Source organism: Nerophis ophidion, linkage group LG01, assembly GCF_033978795.1.
Source record: "Nerophis ophidion isolate RoL-2023_Sa linkage group LG01, RoL_Noph_v1.0, whole genome shotgun sequence".
NCBI classification, from domain to species: domain Eukaryota; kingdom Metazoa; phylum Chordata; class Actinopteri; order Syngnathiformes; family Syngnathidae; genus Nerophis; species Nerophis ophidion.
The window spans coordinates 7,291,478-7,307,062 of record NC_084611.1 but is presented as its reverse complement, the minus strand read 5'-3'; the positions used below and the strand labels follow the sequence as shown (position 1 = coordinate 7,307,062).

Below are 15,585 nucleotides of genomic sequence, written 5' to 3'. Positions count from 1 at the left end.
GGTCCAAGTCGCTCTCCCTCCCCCAACGTTGACCTCGGCACTCTGACCCCGTATCTCAGCGACTGTGTCACAAACCTGGGGGTAAAGTTCGACGCAGATTTTAAATTTGAAACACAAATCAGCAGCGTCGTTCAAAAAAGCTTTTATCAATTACGCCAAATAGCGAAAGTGAACCTGCTTCTATCAGGACATGATCTCGAGGAATTAATTCATGCCTTTATCTGGAATGGTTTAGACTACTGCAATGCCCTGTATGTAAGTTTTAGCCAGGCCTCCCTCGCCCGTCTGCAGCTCGTGCAGAACTCTGCTGCTCGTCTGCTAACACAGACCCTCAAACGTGAGCACATCACCACTATATTAGCGTCCCTTCACTGGCTCCCTGTGCGTTATCGAATCAATTTTAAACTCCTTCTATTTGTTTTTAAATGTCTAAACAACCTCGCGCCAACATATCTCTCCGACCTCCATCAGCCTTACTGCCCCACTCGATCCCTAAGATCAGCCGATCAGCTGCTACTGACGGTCCCTGACACAAGGCTGAAGCTTAGAGGTGACAGAGCTTTCGCTGCTGCTGCTCCCAAGCTCTGGAACGACCTACCTCTGAGTGTTAGACAAGCCTCCTCTCTTCCTGTTTTTAAATCTCTCTTAAAAACATACTTTTATTCCATGGCTTTTAACACTAAGTGATATCCATCCTGCAATGGCGCCCCATTATACACCTGTTTTTATGTTTTATTTATTTATTTTTTATCATGTTCTGTTTGTGTTGTGTTTGCTCGGTTGTCCATTGAACAGCACTTTGGCTACCCCTGTGGTAAATTTTAAATAAAGTTGATTTGATTATTAACACTCCTGCACATGCTACCACTACCTCTCCTTACTCGCCCACTAACTTAATGACCCCACACACTGCCACTCTTAAAGGTGTACACACAGATACGCTACTCTCACAACAGCCGCTTTAAAGGGGAACATTATCAGCAGACCTATGTAAGCGTCAATATATACCTTGATGGTGCAGAAAAAAAGACCATCTATTTTTTTAACCGATTTCCGAACTCTAAATGGGTGAATTTTGGCGAATTAAACGCCTTTCTGTTTATCGGTCTTTTAGCGATGACGTCAGAATGTGACGTCGCCGAGGTAACACACCCACCATTTTCATTTTCAACACATTACAAACACCGGGTCAAAGCTCTGTTATTTTCCGTTTTGTTAACTATTTTTTGGAACCTTGGAGACATCATGCCTCGTCGGTGTGTTGTCGGAGGGTGTAACAACACTAACAGGGAGGGATTCAAGTTGCACCACTGGCCCCAAGATGCCAAAGTGTCTGCCGCCAGACCACCATTGAATGTGCCAGAGTGTCTCCACATTTGACCGGCGATGCTAAGGCAGACATGGCACAGAGATGTATGGATAACCTGCAGATGCATTTGCAACGATAGTCAACGAAATCACAAAGGTGAGTTTTGTTGATGTTGACTGCCAGCTAATCGATGCTAACATGCTACGCTAATCGATGCTAACATGCTATTTACCGGCGGTGCTAAAGCAGACATGGCACAGAGATGTATGGATAACCTGTAGATGCATTTGCAACTATATTACGTTTCCTTCCACCCACTTTTAATGCGAAAAAAAACACTTACCAATCGACGGATTTAAGTTGCTCCAGTGTCACAAGATGCGAAAGTCCTGATCGTTTGGTCCGCACATTTTACCGGCGATGCTAATAAGGCAGCCATGCTATGGGCCAATTCATTAGGTACACCCACGCTATGTCCGAATAGCTTCAGTTTCTTCTTCAATACTTTCATACTCCAACCATCTGTTTCAATACATGTGTAATCTGTTGAATCGCTTAAGTCGCTGAAATCCGAGTTTGAATCCGAGCTAATGTCGCTATATCTTGCTGTGGTATTCCCATTGTTTGTTTACATTGGCAGCACTGTGTGACGTCGCAGGGAAATGGATAGTGGCATCGCAAATAGCGAAAATCAAGCACTTTAAAGCTTTTTTTAGGGATATTCGGGGACCGGTAAAATTTTGAAAAAAATTTCAAAAAATACAACAGGCCACTGGGAACTGATTTTTATTGTTTTTAACCCTTTTGAAATTGTGATAAATTTCCCCTTTAAAACACACCTTCCCAAATGTGGTGATTAGTATTAGCACCTTTGCTTCAGACTTAGGTCAACATTTAAATAATAAGCATTCAGATCTGCACAAGTAGTTTAAATAGTGACAGGTATAATGTAGTTGTTACACCTGTCCTGCTGCTCTCTCTTCACTCGCCCGCTCACTCACTGACGTCACTCAGACAACAGGTTGACATTGTCACAAACACACATACTACTCTCAGAAGTTAACCAGCTCCCCTGCTGTGCACATGTAGATACGTAGAACTTGATGACAAATATTAGCACAGTTAAAACTGACCAATTAGCAGTCACGTGAAATGACTACATTTTGTAACAAATTCCTACAATTTGTGTTTTGTATTTAATAAATGTGTTTTACCTGCTACATGGCTTATCTGTGTACATTTATCCACAGTTTCAATTTTAGTACTTAGTTAATAGGTGTATTTTTCTTAAAGCACAGACCAGGAGTGGCAACTATAAATCAAGAATCATTTAATATGTCAGTAAAACTTAATTCATATACTATTCTAATCCTTAATTATAGCAGATTATATGTAATATGGAAAATTGTAGATTGTTCTTAAGAGTGCAAGAAGAAAAGTCCAATGTGTTTAATACATTTTAATTTATATTTTAACCTTGTCAAATTCTTTTGTGACTGTGAGTGTTTAATGTAGTGTAAGATTTTCTGTTTAGAATAAAGCCATTTTTCCGAGTTCCCTTTATCTGGAAAATTATCTATACATTTAGTACCGGTACTAAATGATTGGTATGGGGACCACCCTAGTGTGTAGTGTTTCATGGCCATTCATTTAGTGCCTTGCCAGAATGATGGATCAATGTTTACATGACTTGTCATAGACTCAGAAAAGTTCAGCTAGAATCACAGAAAGTAGAAAACATCTGCTTCCATGGACATTAGGATACTACAAACTAACAGTGTGGAAAAAGTCAATTTTGAAACACTTTGAACAACTATAAAATATAATACCTACTTCAAAAAAGTCTGTAGTTAAAAAGTAGAGAACTTTTGTAGATGTTAAATGCAATAAATTTGATCCACTTTCTGTACAATTGCTATGATCATTTTATTTACTTTGTTTTTGACACAATTTGTCCATTAATTAATAACTGGCTTCTAGTGTAGATATATACAACATTTATTAGGGACAGATGTCCCTTTGGGACAGAGGACCCTATTGAATTTCTAAGGTTTTATTATTATTATTATTATTATTATTATTATTATTAATTATTCCGCCGCCTCTTTTAGCTGTAATTTGACCCCCTTAAAGGGGAACATTATCACCAGACATATTTGGTTGCGGCGTGACTGCCAGCTAATCGATGCTAACATGCTATGCTAATCGACGCTAACATGCTATTTACCGGCAGTGCTAAAGCAGACATGGCACAGAGATGTATGGATAACCTGCAGATGTATTTGCAACTATATTACGTTTCCTTCCACCCAAATTTAAAGCGAAAAAAAACACTTATCAATCAACGTATTTAAGTTGCTCCAGTGTCACAAGATGCGAAAGTCCTGATCGTTTGGTCCGCACATTTTACCGGCGATGCTAACGCAGCTATTTGGCCATGCTATGGCTATGAATAGCGTCAATAGCTATTCGCTCAATAGCTTCAGTTTCTTCTTCAATACCTTCATACTCCAACCATCTGTTTCAATACATTCGTAATCTGTTAAATCGCTTAAATCGCTGAAATCCGAGTCTGAATCCGAGCTAATGTCACTATATCTTGCTGTGGTATTCCCATTGTTTGTTTACATTGGCAGCACTGTATGACGTCACAGGGAAATGGATAGTGGCATCGCAAATAGTGAAAATCAAGCACTTTAAAGCCTTTTTTTTAGGGATATTCGGGGACCGGTAAAATTTTGAAAAAAAGCTTCAAAAAATTCAACAAGCCACTGGGAACTGACTTTTATTGTTTTTAACCCTTTTGAAATTGTGATAATGTTCCCCTTTAACATGCTTCAAAACTCACCAAATTTGACACACACATCAGGACTGCGAAAATTGCGATCCAATTAAAAAACCAAAACCCAAAAACTCAAAATTGCGCTCGAGCGCCCCCTAGGAAGAAAACAGACAAAATTGTCTCTAACTTCCAGTAGGAACGTCATAGAAACATGAAACAAAAACCACTAGGTAGGTCTCAGTTAGACCTATAATTCGAACACTCTTACCTCCCAGCTAAAATCCAAAGGATGTTTTCAATTCCCACTTTAATACAAAAGCTGGCAAAAAATGTTTAGCTTTTTTTTTCAAACATTATCTCTTCTGAGGCCGTTTGTCGTTTCGGCTTCAAATAAGCAAGAGAAAAGAGATTGAACCCTTCTGATTAAAAGTTGATGAAATAGTTTTAATCACTGCTACGGTTTTGTTATTATCAGCCTTCAAAGAACTTCTGCGCTGAAAACCATTTCAAAGATGGCCGCCGTGCGCGGACACAGTGAGGGAGACATTTTTTCTTTTTTTTTCCCGTACAGTCTGCTGCTGTTGCGCACGCACCAACATTCATGGGCTTTGATGGTCTATACCAAGATGGCTGCCAGGTGCCATAGCTAAGCCGGTATGTTTTAAAGTTGTCGTTTGCCTGCATATCGTAAAAAACAACCGTCCAACATTCTTTATTTTGAGTACTTACATATGGTGCCTGACTGTTGTTCCCCTTTAAAACGCCACATTATCACAATTTCAAAGGGGTTAAAAACAATAAAAATCAGTTCCCAGTGGCTTGTTGTATTTTTTGAATTTTTTTCCAAAATTCTACCGGTCTCCGAATATCCCTAAAAAAACCTTTAAGGTGCTCTATTTTCGGCTCTCTGCGAAGACACTGGCCATTTCCCTGTGACGTCACACAGTGCTGCCAATGTAAACAAACAATGGGAATACCACAGCAAGATATAGCGACATTAGCTCGGATTCAAACTCGGATTTCAGCGACTTAAGCGATTCAACAGATTACGCATATATTGAAACAGATGGTTGGAGTATGAAAGTATTGAAGAAGAAACTGAAGCTATTGAGCGAATAGCTATTGACGCTATTCATAGCCATAGCATGGCCGAATAGCTGCGTTAGCATCGCCGGTAAAATGTGCGGACCAAACGATCAGGACTTTCGCATCTTTTGACACTGGAGCAACTTAAATCCGTCGATTGATAAGTGTTTTTTTTCGCTTTAAATGTGGGTGGAAGGAAACGTAATATAGTTGCAAATGCATCTGCAGGTTATCCATACATCTCTGTGCCATGTCTGCTTTAGCACCGCCGGTAAATAGCATGTTAGCATCGATTAGCGTAGCATGTTAGCATCGATTAGCTGGCAGTCAACATCAACAAAACTCACCTTTGTGATTTCGTTGACTATCGTTGCAAATGCATCTGCAGGTTATCCATACATCTCTGTGCCATGTCTGCTTTAGCACCGCCGGTAAATAGCATGTTAGCATCGATTAGCGTAGCATGTTAGCATCGATTAGCTGGCAGTCAACATCAACAAAACTCACCTTTGTGATTTCGTTGACTATCGTTGCAAATGCATCTGCAGGTTATCCATACATCTCTGTGCCATGTCTGCCTTAGCATCGCCGGTCAAATGTGGAGACACTCTGGCACATTCAATGGGGGTCTGGCGGCAGACACTTTGGCATCTTCGGGCCAGTGGTGCAACTTGAATCCCTCCCTGTTAGTGTTGTTACACCCTCCGACAACACACCGACGAGGCATGATGTCTCCAAGGTTCCAAAAAATAGTCGAAAAAACGGAAAATAACAGAGCTGAGACCCGGTGTTTGTAATGTGTTGAAAATGAAAATGGTGGGTGTGTTACCTCGGCGACGTCACGTTCTGACGTCATCGCTACAAGACCGATAAACAGAAAGGCGTTTAATTCGCCAAAATTCACCCATTTAGAGTTCGGAAATCGGTTAAAAAAATATATGGTCTTTTTTCTGCACCATCAAGGTATATATTGACGCTTACATAGGTCTGCTGATAATGTTCCCCTTTAAGGCCATCTGCACTTGTTATGCTACGGTAAAGACAATGAATGGTCCGGTTTTGATGTTATTAGCCTTCAAATAACTGCTGCGCTGAAAAACATTTCTAAGATGGCCGCCGTGCGCTCACACAGAGAGCTAGACATTTTTTTTCCGTACCGCTCCCAGTATGTAATCTTATAAGTGGCATAAACTCGCCAGTGACACAATATTTGAATAATATTAACATTCTTATTACATTAGCATTCATTTTAGTAATAATAGTATTAATATTTACATTCATATTATGAAGATATATGACGTTTCTGATTGAAGGGCTGTGATTGGCTCTTTGTTCATACATAAATTGTCTGTCCCGTCCATCTCTCGTTCACTCTGGATTGCATCCAAGGTAAGTGTCACGCGGGGGTCGCATCTTTATGCGGGATTGTTCTCCCGGAATACAGAACGGACGGCTCTGGACCAAGGCGTGAGATAGGCAGTTATTTACTTATAGTAAATAATAAAACTCCTACGACAAACAAAAGCGGATGCGTGCCGGTCGCACGTAGAAGCTAAGACTAAACACTTAGCACAGAAAACAAACAGGACTTTTTACGTAGTCAAAACACGCTATTTGTGGCCCCCAGCTAATTTGTTAATGGCCCCCGGCCCATTCTAAAAAATGCTATAGTAAAAATGTAGAACATAAAAGACTGTAATAAAAGAGTAAACAGTGACATGTAACAAGTAAAAATTGCAATGTTGACACAGAGCTGCCATGCGGACTGTTGTTGACCTGCTGAGGGCTCCAATAAAATACTTCACTGGAACAATTTCACTTTCAAATATTTTGAGGGGATAACATTGCATATTTTGTGCAAAAAAAAGTTTTCTTTCACAAAAAGGGCATCAAACAAACAAAAAAGTATGAATAATGGTCCCTAGTGTGTGAATGTTGTCTGTCTATCTGTGTTGGCCCTGCGATAAGGTGGCGACTTGTCCAGGGTGTACACCGCCTTCCGCCCAAATGTAGCTGAGATAGGCCCACCCCCCCGGTAGGAAATGGATGGATGAATAAATGTTTTGCTCTTCCAGTTTCTTCATGTGACTTTTGCATTCTTTCATCTCCTCTGATGTGAACTCCACTGCCTTCTTCAAGCTAACAATCATGGCGGCTCTTTCTTTACATTCTTCAACAAAGTCGGCTAATTTCTATTTTAAGGGCTTGAAATTCAAATAGCTTTCGAAGTACGGATCTTAACTCACTCACCTTCATCTGTCGTCTTTATCTCCGATGGTGATTTGCTGGAAGTTTCTGATTGTCTTTCACTTTCTCTTTGACATGACGTCACCATCTTAGCATAGCAGTAGTCGTCCATCTTCTATCACGTCTTCAATCTTCACTTCAGATATCGCTCCAAACTCAATGCGCATTTTGTGTTTTTTTAAAATACGAATTGAGACATTTGTTGCTATATTTGCTGTGAATCATATGACTTTAAGATCGTGAAGTCGAAGAATCTCCGAACAACCACAGCATGCGGTCTTTGTCGTTTTGTTTGGCTTGAAGTACACTTGCGCATGCGCTAGAAGTCAGCCACTTCCGTCTCCTACTCCACAGCAGTGGTTTTTCAAAATAAAGGCATTTTTATCTTCTTTTAAAACAATGGTTGGAAAAAGTATCTAACATCAAATAATCTACAACTACTCTTTGAAAATAAAAAAAATTATATATATATATATATATATATATATATATATATGTATATATATATATATATATATATATATATATATATATATATATATATATATAGGGGACGGCGTGGCGCAGTGGGAGAGTGGCCGTGCGCAACCCGAGGGTCCCCGGTTCAATCCCCACTTAGAACCAACCTCGTCACGTCCGTTGTGTCCTGAGCAAGACACTTCACCCTTGCTCCTGATGGGTGCTGGTTGGCGCCTTGCATGGCAGCTCCCTCCATCAGTGTGTGAATGTGGAAGTAGTGTCAAAGCGCTTTGAGTACCTTGAAGGTAGAAAAGCGCTATACAAGTACAACCCATTTATCATTTATATATATATATATATATATATATATATATATATATATATATATACAAGCACGTGCACAGACATTATCGATGGCTGTTCAAACCAAAAAAAGGGCATACCTTATTTCCGTGAATTTCTGCAGGGTATATAGTATGCGCCAGCCATGAATTACTGCCGGGTCAAACTCGCTTCCCAAAATAATTAGCGCATGCTTAGTATTACCGCCAGCTCAAATTCGTTACGTCACAAGTGACACTTCCCCTGTCATCATTTTCAAAATGGAGGAGGCTGATTTCAATACTGTTAATTTGAAATGGCATAAAGGGAAGAAGATTAGGGCTATTCAGTAGGATTTAAGGTCCAAGCTTACATCACACTCAAATTTTTACTGCATGCCTTTGGTAAGTGCCGGAGTGAGAAGAGGTTTTAAAATAATTAGCTGGTTTACTTTTACTTCATGCCTTTGGTAAGCGCAGGAGTGAGAAGAGGTTTTAAATTCATTAGCGCCCCGGCGGCAATTCAAGGAAATACGGTACATTGAAGAAAAAAAATCACTCATTTTAAATACTACAAGAAACAGAAATATTTATCAACCTAATTAGTTGTTTTGGTTAAAAAAACTTTTACAAACTCAAATCATCACTCTGAATAAACAAGAAAAAATGTTGGTGAAACTGCTCATTTCTACCTGGCGATAGGTGGCTCTAACTGTAGTGCTAATCACTCACCAGCAGAAAGCCCTCATCGCACTGCTAATCAATAACTACCATCTTAGGCACTTAACATCACTAATCACCAGTTAACAAATGTCAACTATCTTAAATGCAAACATGAAAACAAGACACATTAACGTCTTTCCCCATTACAAACATCATAACACAATCTAAACTTATATAAACACATTACTGTCTGAGCATATAAGATATTCAATTATGTTGCAATTTATTATATTGCAATTAGCCATGTGATTAAGATCGGCACGGTCTGACCAATCACAAGTCAGTAGGAGCTGCTTTGTTCTCGTGTTTGGAGAAAGCGGAAGAGCGATTGTCAGCCTGACATTGATGTGTCTCTGAGAACTGAACACATTTTTATAACTTATAACAAAATGTGTTTATACAGTAACCTGCTCACATGAGTCAGATTACAGCAGGGCTGTCAAACTCATTTTAGCTCAGGGGCCGCATGGAGGAAAATCTATTTCCACGTGGGCGGGACGGGTAAAATCATGGCATGATCACTTAAAAATACGACTACGACAACATTAGATTATTTTCTTTATTTTACTTCGGCCCAAAGTAGAACAAGCACATTCTGAAAATGTACATATCACAAATAATCCTCTTGACAAAACACTTCAAGTTTGTTGAACATTTAGAGGAAAAAAATGGTGCATTTTCAAAAACTCCTTGAAGAACACAATTAATTTTGGTTTAATCTCAGTGTTTCTACAAAGCAATTAAATTTTAGGTCACAACCCATCTAGGATTGATTATTTTACTCCTCTTTTACGTTGGGTGGAGGGGGAGGAGTCAAAGCCCCGCTTTACTGTGTACCTCTTGCTTGGTATACTTGCAATGCTATTTAATTGCCTAACAGAATTGCTATTGCGACATCCAGTGGACACATTTAAAACAGCAGTTTTTTTCATTAAAAAAATGCACAGGAATTTTACACTTGGCAAACACATCTCATGGGTCGGATTGAAGCTGTTATGTCCGAATGTCGAGGGAGGTGGGGGTTGGGTTGTGGGTGTTGGGGGTTAATTGTTCACATGTCTCTGATTTGCACATCAATCAGTCTAAAGAGTAAAAGTTGGCAGATTGTTATGCAAACAGTTACCCAGCATCACTTATGCGTCAACTTCAGTTTTGATACATCTCAACTTTGCAGTGAAAAACGGTGTAGTGCAGGTTTGTGACACATGAGGCCCCAGGTCCCTGGACTGAAGAAGGAGTAACCAAGCACTTGAAGCATCATCTATCTTACTGTTCAGGAAGGTTTCAGATACAGAGAAGACATGGGGTCATGAGTGGATAAGATTATACTCTAAATAATCCAAGTTTGTATGAATACCTCAGATATTTGTGAAAGAAGCAGTGAGGAGGTCCTGGGTAGGGTGGATGTCGCCACATATGAGCAACATACCACAAACCAAACAGCAAATTTTGCCTTCTGTGTTCTTATGTGTTTTACTGCGTCTGCATTATGTGGGAAACGTTTACAGCACACTGAACAACTAAATGTTTTTTCACCCGTGTGTGTTCTCATGTGTTCAGTCAAAAAGGTATTTTGATAAAAGATTTTGGTACAAACTGAAGAATTACATGTTGTTATCACCAGTGTGTGTTCTCATATGTTGAGTCAAATTGCTATTTTGGGAAAAGCTTTTGCCACAAACTGAACACTTAAATGGTTTTTCACCTGTGTGTGTTCTCGTGTGTTGAGTCAAACTGCAATTTACAGAAAAGCTTTTACCACAAACTGAACAATTAAATGGTTTTTCACCTGTGTGTGTCCTCATGTGTTGAGTCAAAATGCTATTTTGAGAAAAGCTTTTGCCACAAATTGAACAATTAAATGGTTTTTCACCGGTGTGTGTTCTCATGTGTTGGGTCAAAGAGGTATTTCGATAAAAGACTTTGCCACAAACCGAACAATTACGCGTTTTTTCACCTGTGTGTGTTCTCATGTGTTGAGTCAAATGGCAATTTTGAGAAAAGCTTTTGCCACAAACTGAACACTTAAATGGTTTCTCACCTGTGTGTGTTCTCATGTGTCGAGTCAAACGGCAATTTTGAGAAAAACCTTCACCACAAACTGAACAATTAAATGGTTTTCCACCTATGTGTGTTCTCGTGTGTTGAGTCAAATTGCTATTTTGAGAAAAGCTTTTGCCACAAATTGAACAATTAAATGTTTTTTCACCTGTGTGTGTTCTCATGTGTTCAGTCAAGCTGCAATTTAGAGAAAATCTTTTATCACAAACTGAACAATTAAATGGTTTTTCACCTGTGTGTGTTCTCATGTGTCGAGTCAAACCACAATTTTGAGAAAAGCTTTTGCCACAAACTGAACAATTAAATGTTTTTTCACCTGTGTGTGTTCTCATGTGTTCAGTCAAACTGCAATTTCGGGAAAAACTTTTACCACAAACTGAACAATTAAATGGTTTTTCACCTGTGTGTGTTCTCATGTGTCGACTCGCAAAGCTTTTTTGAGAAAACCTTTTGCCACAAACTGAACAATTAAATGGCTTCTCACCTGTGTGTGTTCTCATGTGTCGACTTAAAAAGCTTTTTTGAGAAAAGCTTTTGCCACAAACCGAACAATTATAAGGTTTTTCACCTGTGTGTGCTCTCATGTGCTGAGTCAACTGGCTCTTTTTAGTAAAACTTTCAGCACAATGTGAGCAGCTCAAACATGTTTTACCTCTCTTCTTTGAAGAGCATTCAGAGTGTTTGTTGTCAGTGTGAGTCCTCATATCACCTTCACAGTCTGTATCGCTGCTCAAAGGTTCTTCAACCTCGTCTTCAGCCTCACTATCTGATAGTGGAGCTAAGAGGTTGTCTACTTGTGGTTTCTCTTCATCATCTTCAGTCTTCACAGAGACAACAGTCAGTTGCAACTTGGTGTAATCAGCTTCCTCTCGTCCTAGAAGACACTCTCCCTCCTGAGTGATGCAGAGTTCCTCCTCTTCCTTTTTAATGCAGGGTGGTTGTGGAGTCTCCTGCTTCAAAGTGGAGCTCCCCCCTGACTGAGGGGAAACTTCTTCTGGATTACCCATCAGCTGCTGGACGTCTGCAAGACACAAACAAATAAAATACACTTTCTTATATGTACTGTATGTGTGTGTAGCAGGGTAGTTCGGTATCACTACGGCTTCAAAAAAGGATCTACGCCAGGGGTAGGGAACCTATGGCTCTAGAGCCAGATGTGGCTATTTTGATGACTGCATCTGGCTCTCAGATAAATCTTAGCTGACATTGCTCAACGCGATAATTATGAATAATTTCGCTGGTAATCACAGTGCTAAAAATAATGTGCAAAATATAAAACATTCTGATGCATTTATATCCATCCATCCGTTTACTACCCCATCTGTTCAAGAAGTCGCATTAATGGTAAGAAGTAGCAGACGGACTACTCGGGACATGGCATTTAGGTAAAAACAAGATTTAATTTTAACAAAAAAAATATACAAACAAAAAACGCTCACAGCGGAGGCACAACTTGGGCTAAAGAACAAAGCTAACGCATAAACAGACTAAGAACATAAATCAAACAAAACTTACTTGGCATGGCATGAAGCACGAAACTATGGCAAGGCATGAAACAAGTCAGCACGGGGCGACTGACTGGCAAAGACGAGCTTAAATACTGCCTCTGATTAGTGCTCGGGAAGCAGGTGAGCGGGCGTTTTGTCCACCAGAGACAGGTGGACAAAATGAGTAACCAAGGAAACCAGACAAGGGAGTGGAAAAAAAAACAGGAACTTAAAGAGTCCAAAGGACAAACAGCACACGGCCAAACAAAAACATGATCAACAGACATGACATTTTATTTATTATTGGTTAGCTTCAGAATAACAATGCTATTAAAAATAATAAAATACTTATTATACTCTAAAAATGTTGGTCTTACTTAAAAATGCACGCATTTAGTTGTATTCGGTGAAAAAAAATAATATGGCTGTCATTGAAATACATTTTGAAATATTTGGCTTTCATGGCTCTCTCAGCCAAAAAGGTTCCCGACCCCTGATCTAGGCTAACGCCACGCTAGTGAGAACTGTAGGCAAGCTACATAGTTTCGCTATCTGTTGTGCACGACTGCCCATCACTGATTCTAACTCATAAACAAACGCCAAAAGTGAAGTGAAGTGAATTCTATTTATGTAGCGCTTTTTCTCTAGTGGCTCAAAGCGCTTTACATAGTGAAACCCAATATATCTAAGTTACATTCAAACCAGTGTGGGTGGCAGGTGGGTAAAGTGTCTTGCCCAAGGACACAACGGCAGTGACTAGGTTGGCGGAAGCGGGAATCGAACCTGCAACCCTAAAGTTGCTGGCACGGCCACTCTACCAACCGAGCTAAACCTAACAGTCAGCTAACAATGCAGGTAATGGCATTGCACTCTATTTCTTCTATAAAAAAAAACTATTACTATTAAAGGCAGACTTCACGAGTGCCATTAATCATACTTATGGGAGAAATTATGATCCAGAACTGTATATTTTTGAGCCTGAATATAAGGAGGATGAGCTACAAGTTTTAGAAGCGGACTGATAAGTAGATCAAGCAATTAGCAATTAGCACTATTGCCAAGTACTAATAAAAAAACAAACTATATACCATCCAATCTCGATTAATAACACTTTTTATTTAAATTAAGGCATTTCTTCCAGTGCAGGATACTACTGCAGTAACTTCTAACAGACATTTTCGCCATTTTTGATGTAGTTAAAAATGCTAACAGGTTCTTTGTTTACATTGTTCAACAAAGTGGGCTTATTTCAAATTTTAGGGCTCGGAATTCAAATAGCTTTCAAATGAGGGAACGCAACACACTCACCTTCATCTTCGCTTTTCAGATTGTTCTCCGTTGGTGGCGCTGATTGTCTTTCACTTTCTCTTTGACATGACGTCACCATCTTAGCATAGCAGTAGTCGTCCATCTTCTATCACGTCTTCAATCTTCACTTCAGGTAACACGCCGTCGCTCCACGCTCAAAATTTGTTTCGTGGGCTTAAGGAAAGGCGAATAGTTGAGGTATTTGATGCTATTTTTGAATCTATAAGATCGTAAATGTGAAACTTCTCCGGAAAGCCACGCCGCTTAGTCCGCCATCTTGGACCTTCCGCTTTACCACTGTTCGATGTGTTTGCGCATGCGCCGGAAGTTTGCAACTTCCGATCACCTTTATTTTTCTTCTAGAGACGAATATTATTTATGTATTTCATGTGTGTTTGCTTACTATGGTATATTATTCATTTGTTTACTGTCATGTTTCGGAAAAACAAAGAAATGGGATAAAATGAAAAGGGGTCAAATTAAGGAAGATCTGCTTCTTCCTATTGCTGACATTTTTGTGAAATCTGGAGCCAGAAGATGTTTAAAGAGGACAATATGCATAAACTTATAATCAGAAGTATTTATTCCCTATTGCAGTGGTTCTCAACCTTTTTTCAGTGATGTACCCCCTGTGAACATTTTTTTTAAAATTCAAGTACCCCCTAATCAGAACAAAGTATCTTTGGTTGAAAAAAAAGAGATAAAGAAGTAAAATACAGCACTATGTCATCACTTTCTGATTCATTAAATTGTATAACAGTGCAAAATATTGCTCATTTGTAGTGGTCTTTCTTGAACTATTTGGGAAAAAAGATATAAAAATAACTCAACTTGTTGAAAAATAAACAAGTGATTCAACTATAAATGCAGATTTCTCCACATAGAAGTAATCATCAACTTAAAGTGCCCTCTTTGGGGATTGTAATAGAGATCCATCTGGATTCATCAACTTACTTCTAAACATTTCTTCACCAAAAAAGAAATCTTTAACATCAATATTTATGGAACATGTCCACAAAAAATCTAGCTGTCAACACTGAATATTGCATTGTTTATTTATTTTCATAGTGTATGAAATTGCATTCTTATTTTGTTGAAGTATTATTCAATAAATATATTTATAGAGGATTTTCGAATTGTTGCTATTTTTAGAACGTTTTTTTTTTAAATCTCACGTACCCCTTGACATACCTTCAAGTACCCCCAGGGGTACACGTACCCCCATTTGAGAACCACTGCCCTATTGGATACAATTCTAATACAATTTGTCTGAGCGTCTGGTGTTTGTCCTTCTGACCTCGGTGAAGAAGCCAAGTGACCAGTGAAGAATGTTGGAGATAAGAGTTGCAAGCATGAACTTTCACCCACTTTTAACACGACTCAGAACTTAAATTGAGAGGCACAAGCATATCTATATTAAACATTTCTTAAAGGGGAACATTATCACAATTTCAAAAGGGTTAAAAACAATAAAAATCAGTTCCCAGTGGCTTGTTGTATTTTTTGAAGTTTTTTCAAAATTTTACCGGTCTCGGAATATCCCTAAATAAAGCTTTAAAGTGCCTTATTTTCGACTCTCTGCGAAGACACTGGCCATTTCCCTGTGACGTCACACAGTGCTGCCAATGTAAACAAACAATGGGAATACCACAGCAAGATATAGTGACATTAGCTCGGATTCAAACTCGGATTTCAGCGACTTAAGCGGTTCAACAGATTACGCATGTATTGAAACAGATGGTTGGAGTATGAAAATATTGAAGAAGAAACTGAAGCTATTGAGCAAATAGCTATTGACGCTAT

At 39.1% G+C, this 15,585-nt stretch overlaps 2 protein-coding genes across 2 annotated transcripts in view; one reads left to right on the top strand and one right to left on the bottom strand.

Moving 5' to 3' along the window:
* The window catches only part of LOC133548443 (gastrula zinc finger protein XlCGF57.1-like), a 351,444-nt gene that overhangs the window by 60,279 nt on the left and 275,580 nt on the right, over positions 1–15,585 (top strand). The window lies entirely within an intron of this gene.
* On the bottom strand, positions 10,389–14,080 carry LOC133549041 (zinc finger protein OZF-like). Its single transcript, XM_061894157.1, has 2 exons — positions 13,783–14,080; positions 10,389–12,008 (listed from the first exon to the last, which is right to left on the bottom strand). The coding sequence occupies exons 1-2, from the start codon at positions 13,883–13,885 to the stop codon at positions 10,531–10,533; spliced, it is 1,581 nt and encodes a 526-aa protein (XP_061750141.1). The 5' UTR covers positions 13,886–14,080; the 3' UTR covers positions 10,389–10,530.

Excerpts from the sequence above, each read along its gene's own strand:
- LOC133549041 (XM_061894157.1), bottom strand. The coding sequence starts at position 13,885 with ATGGACGACTACTGCTATGCTAAGATGGTGACGTCATGTCAAAGAGAA. Across the intron at positions 12,009-13,782 it reads TCTGAAAAGCGAAGATGAAG|ACGTCCAGCAGCTGATGGGT; the intron begins GTGAGTGTGTTG and ends TGTGTCTTGCAG.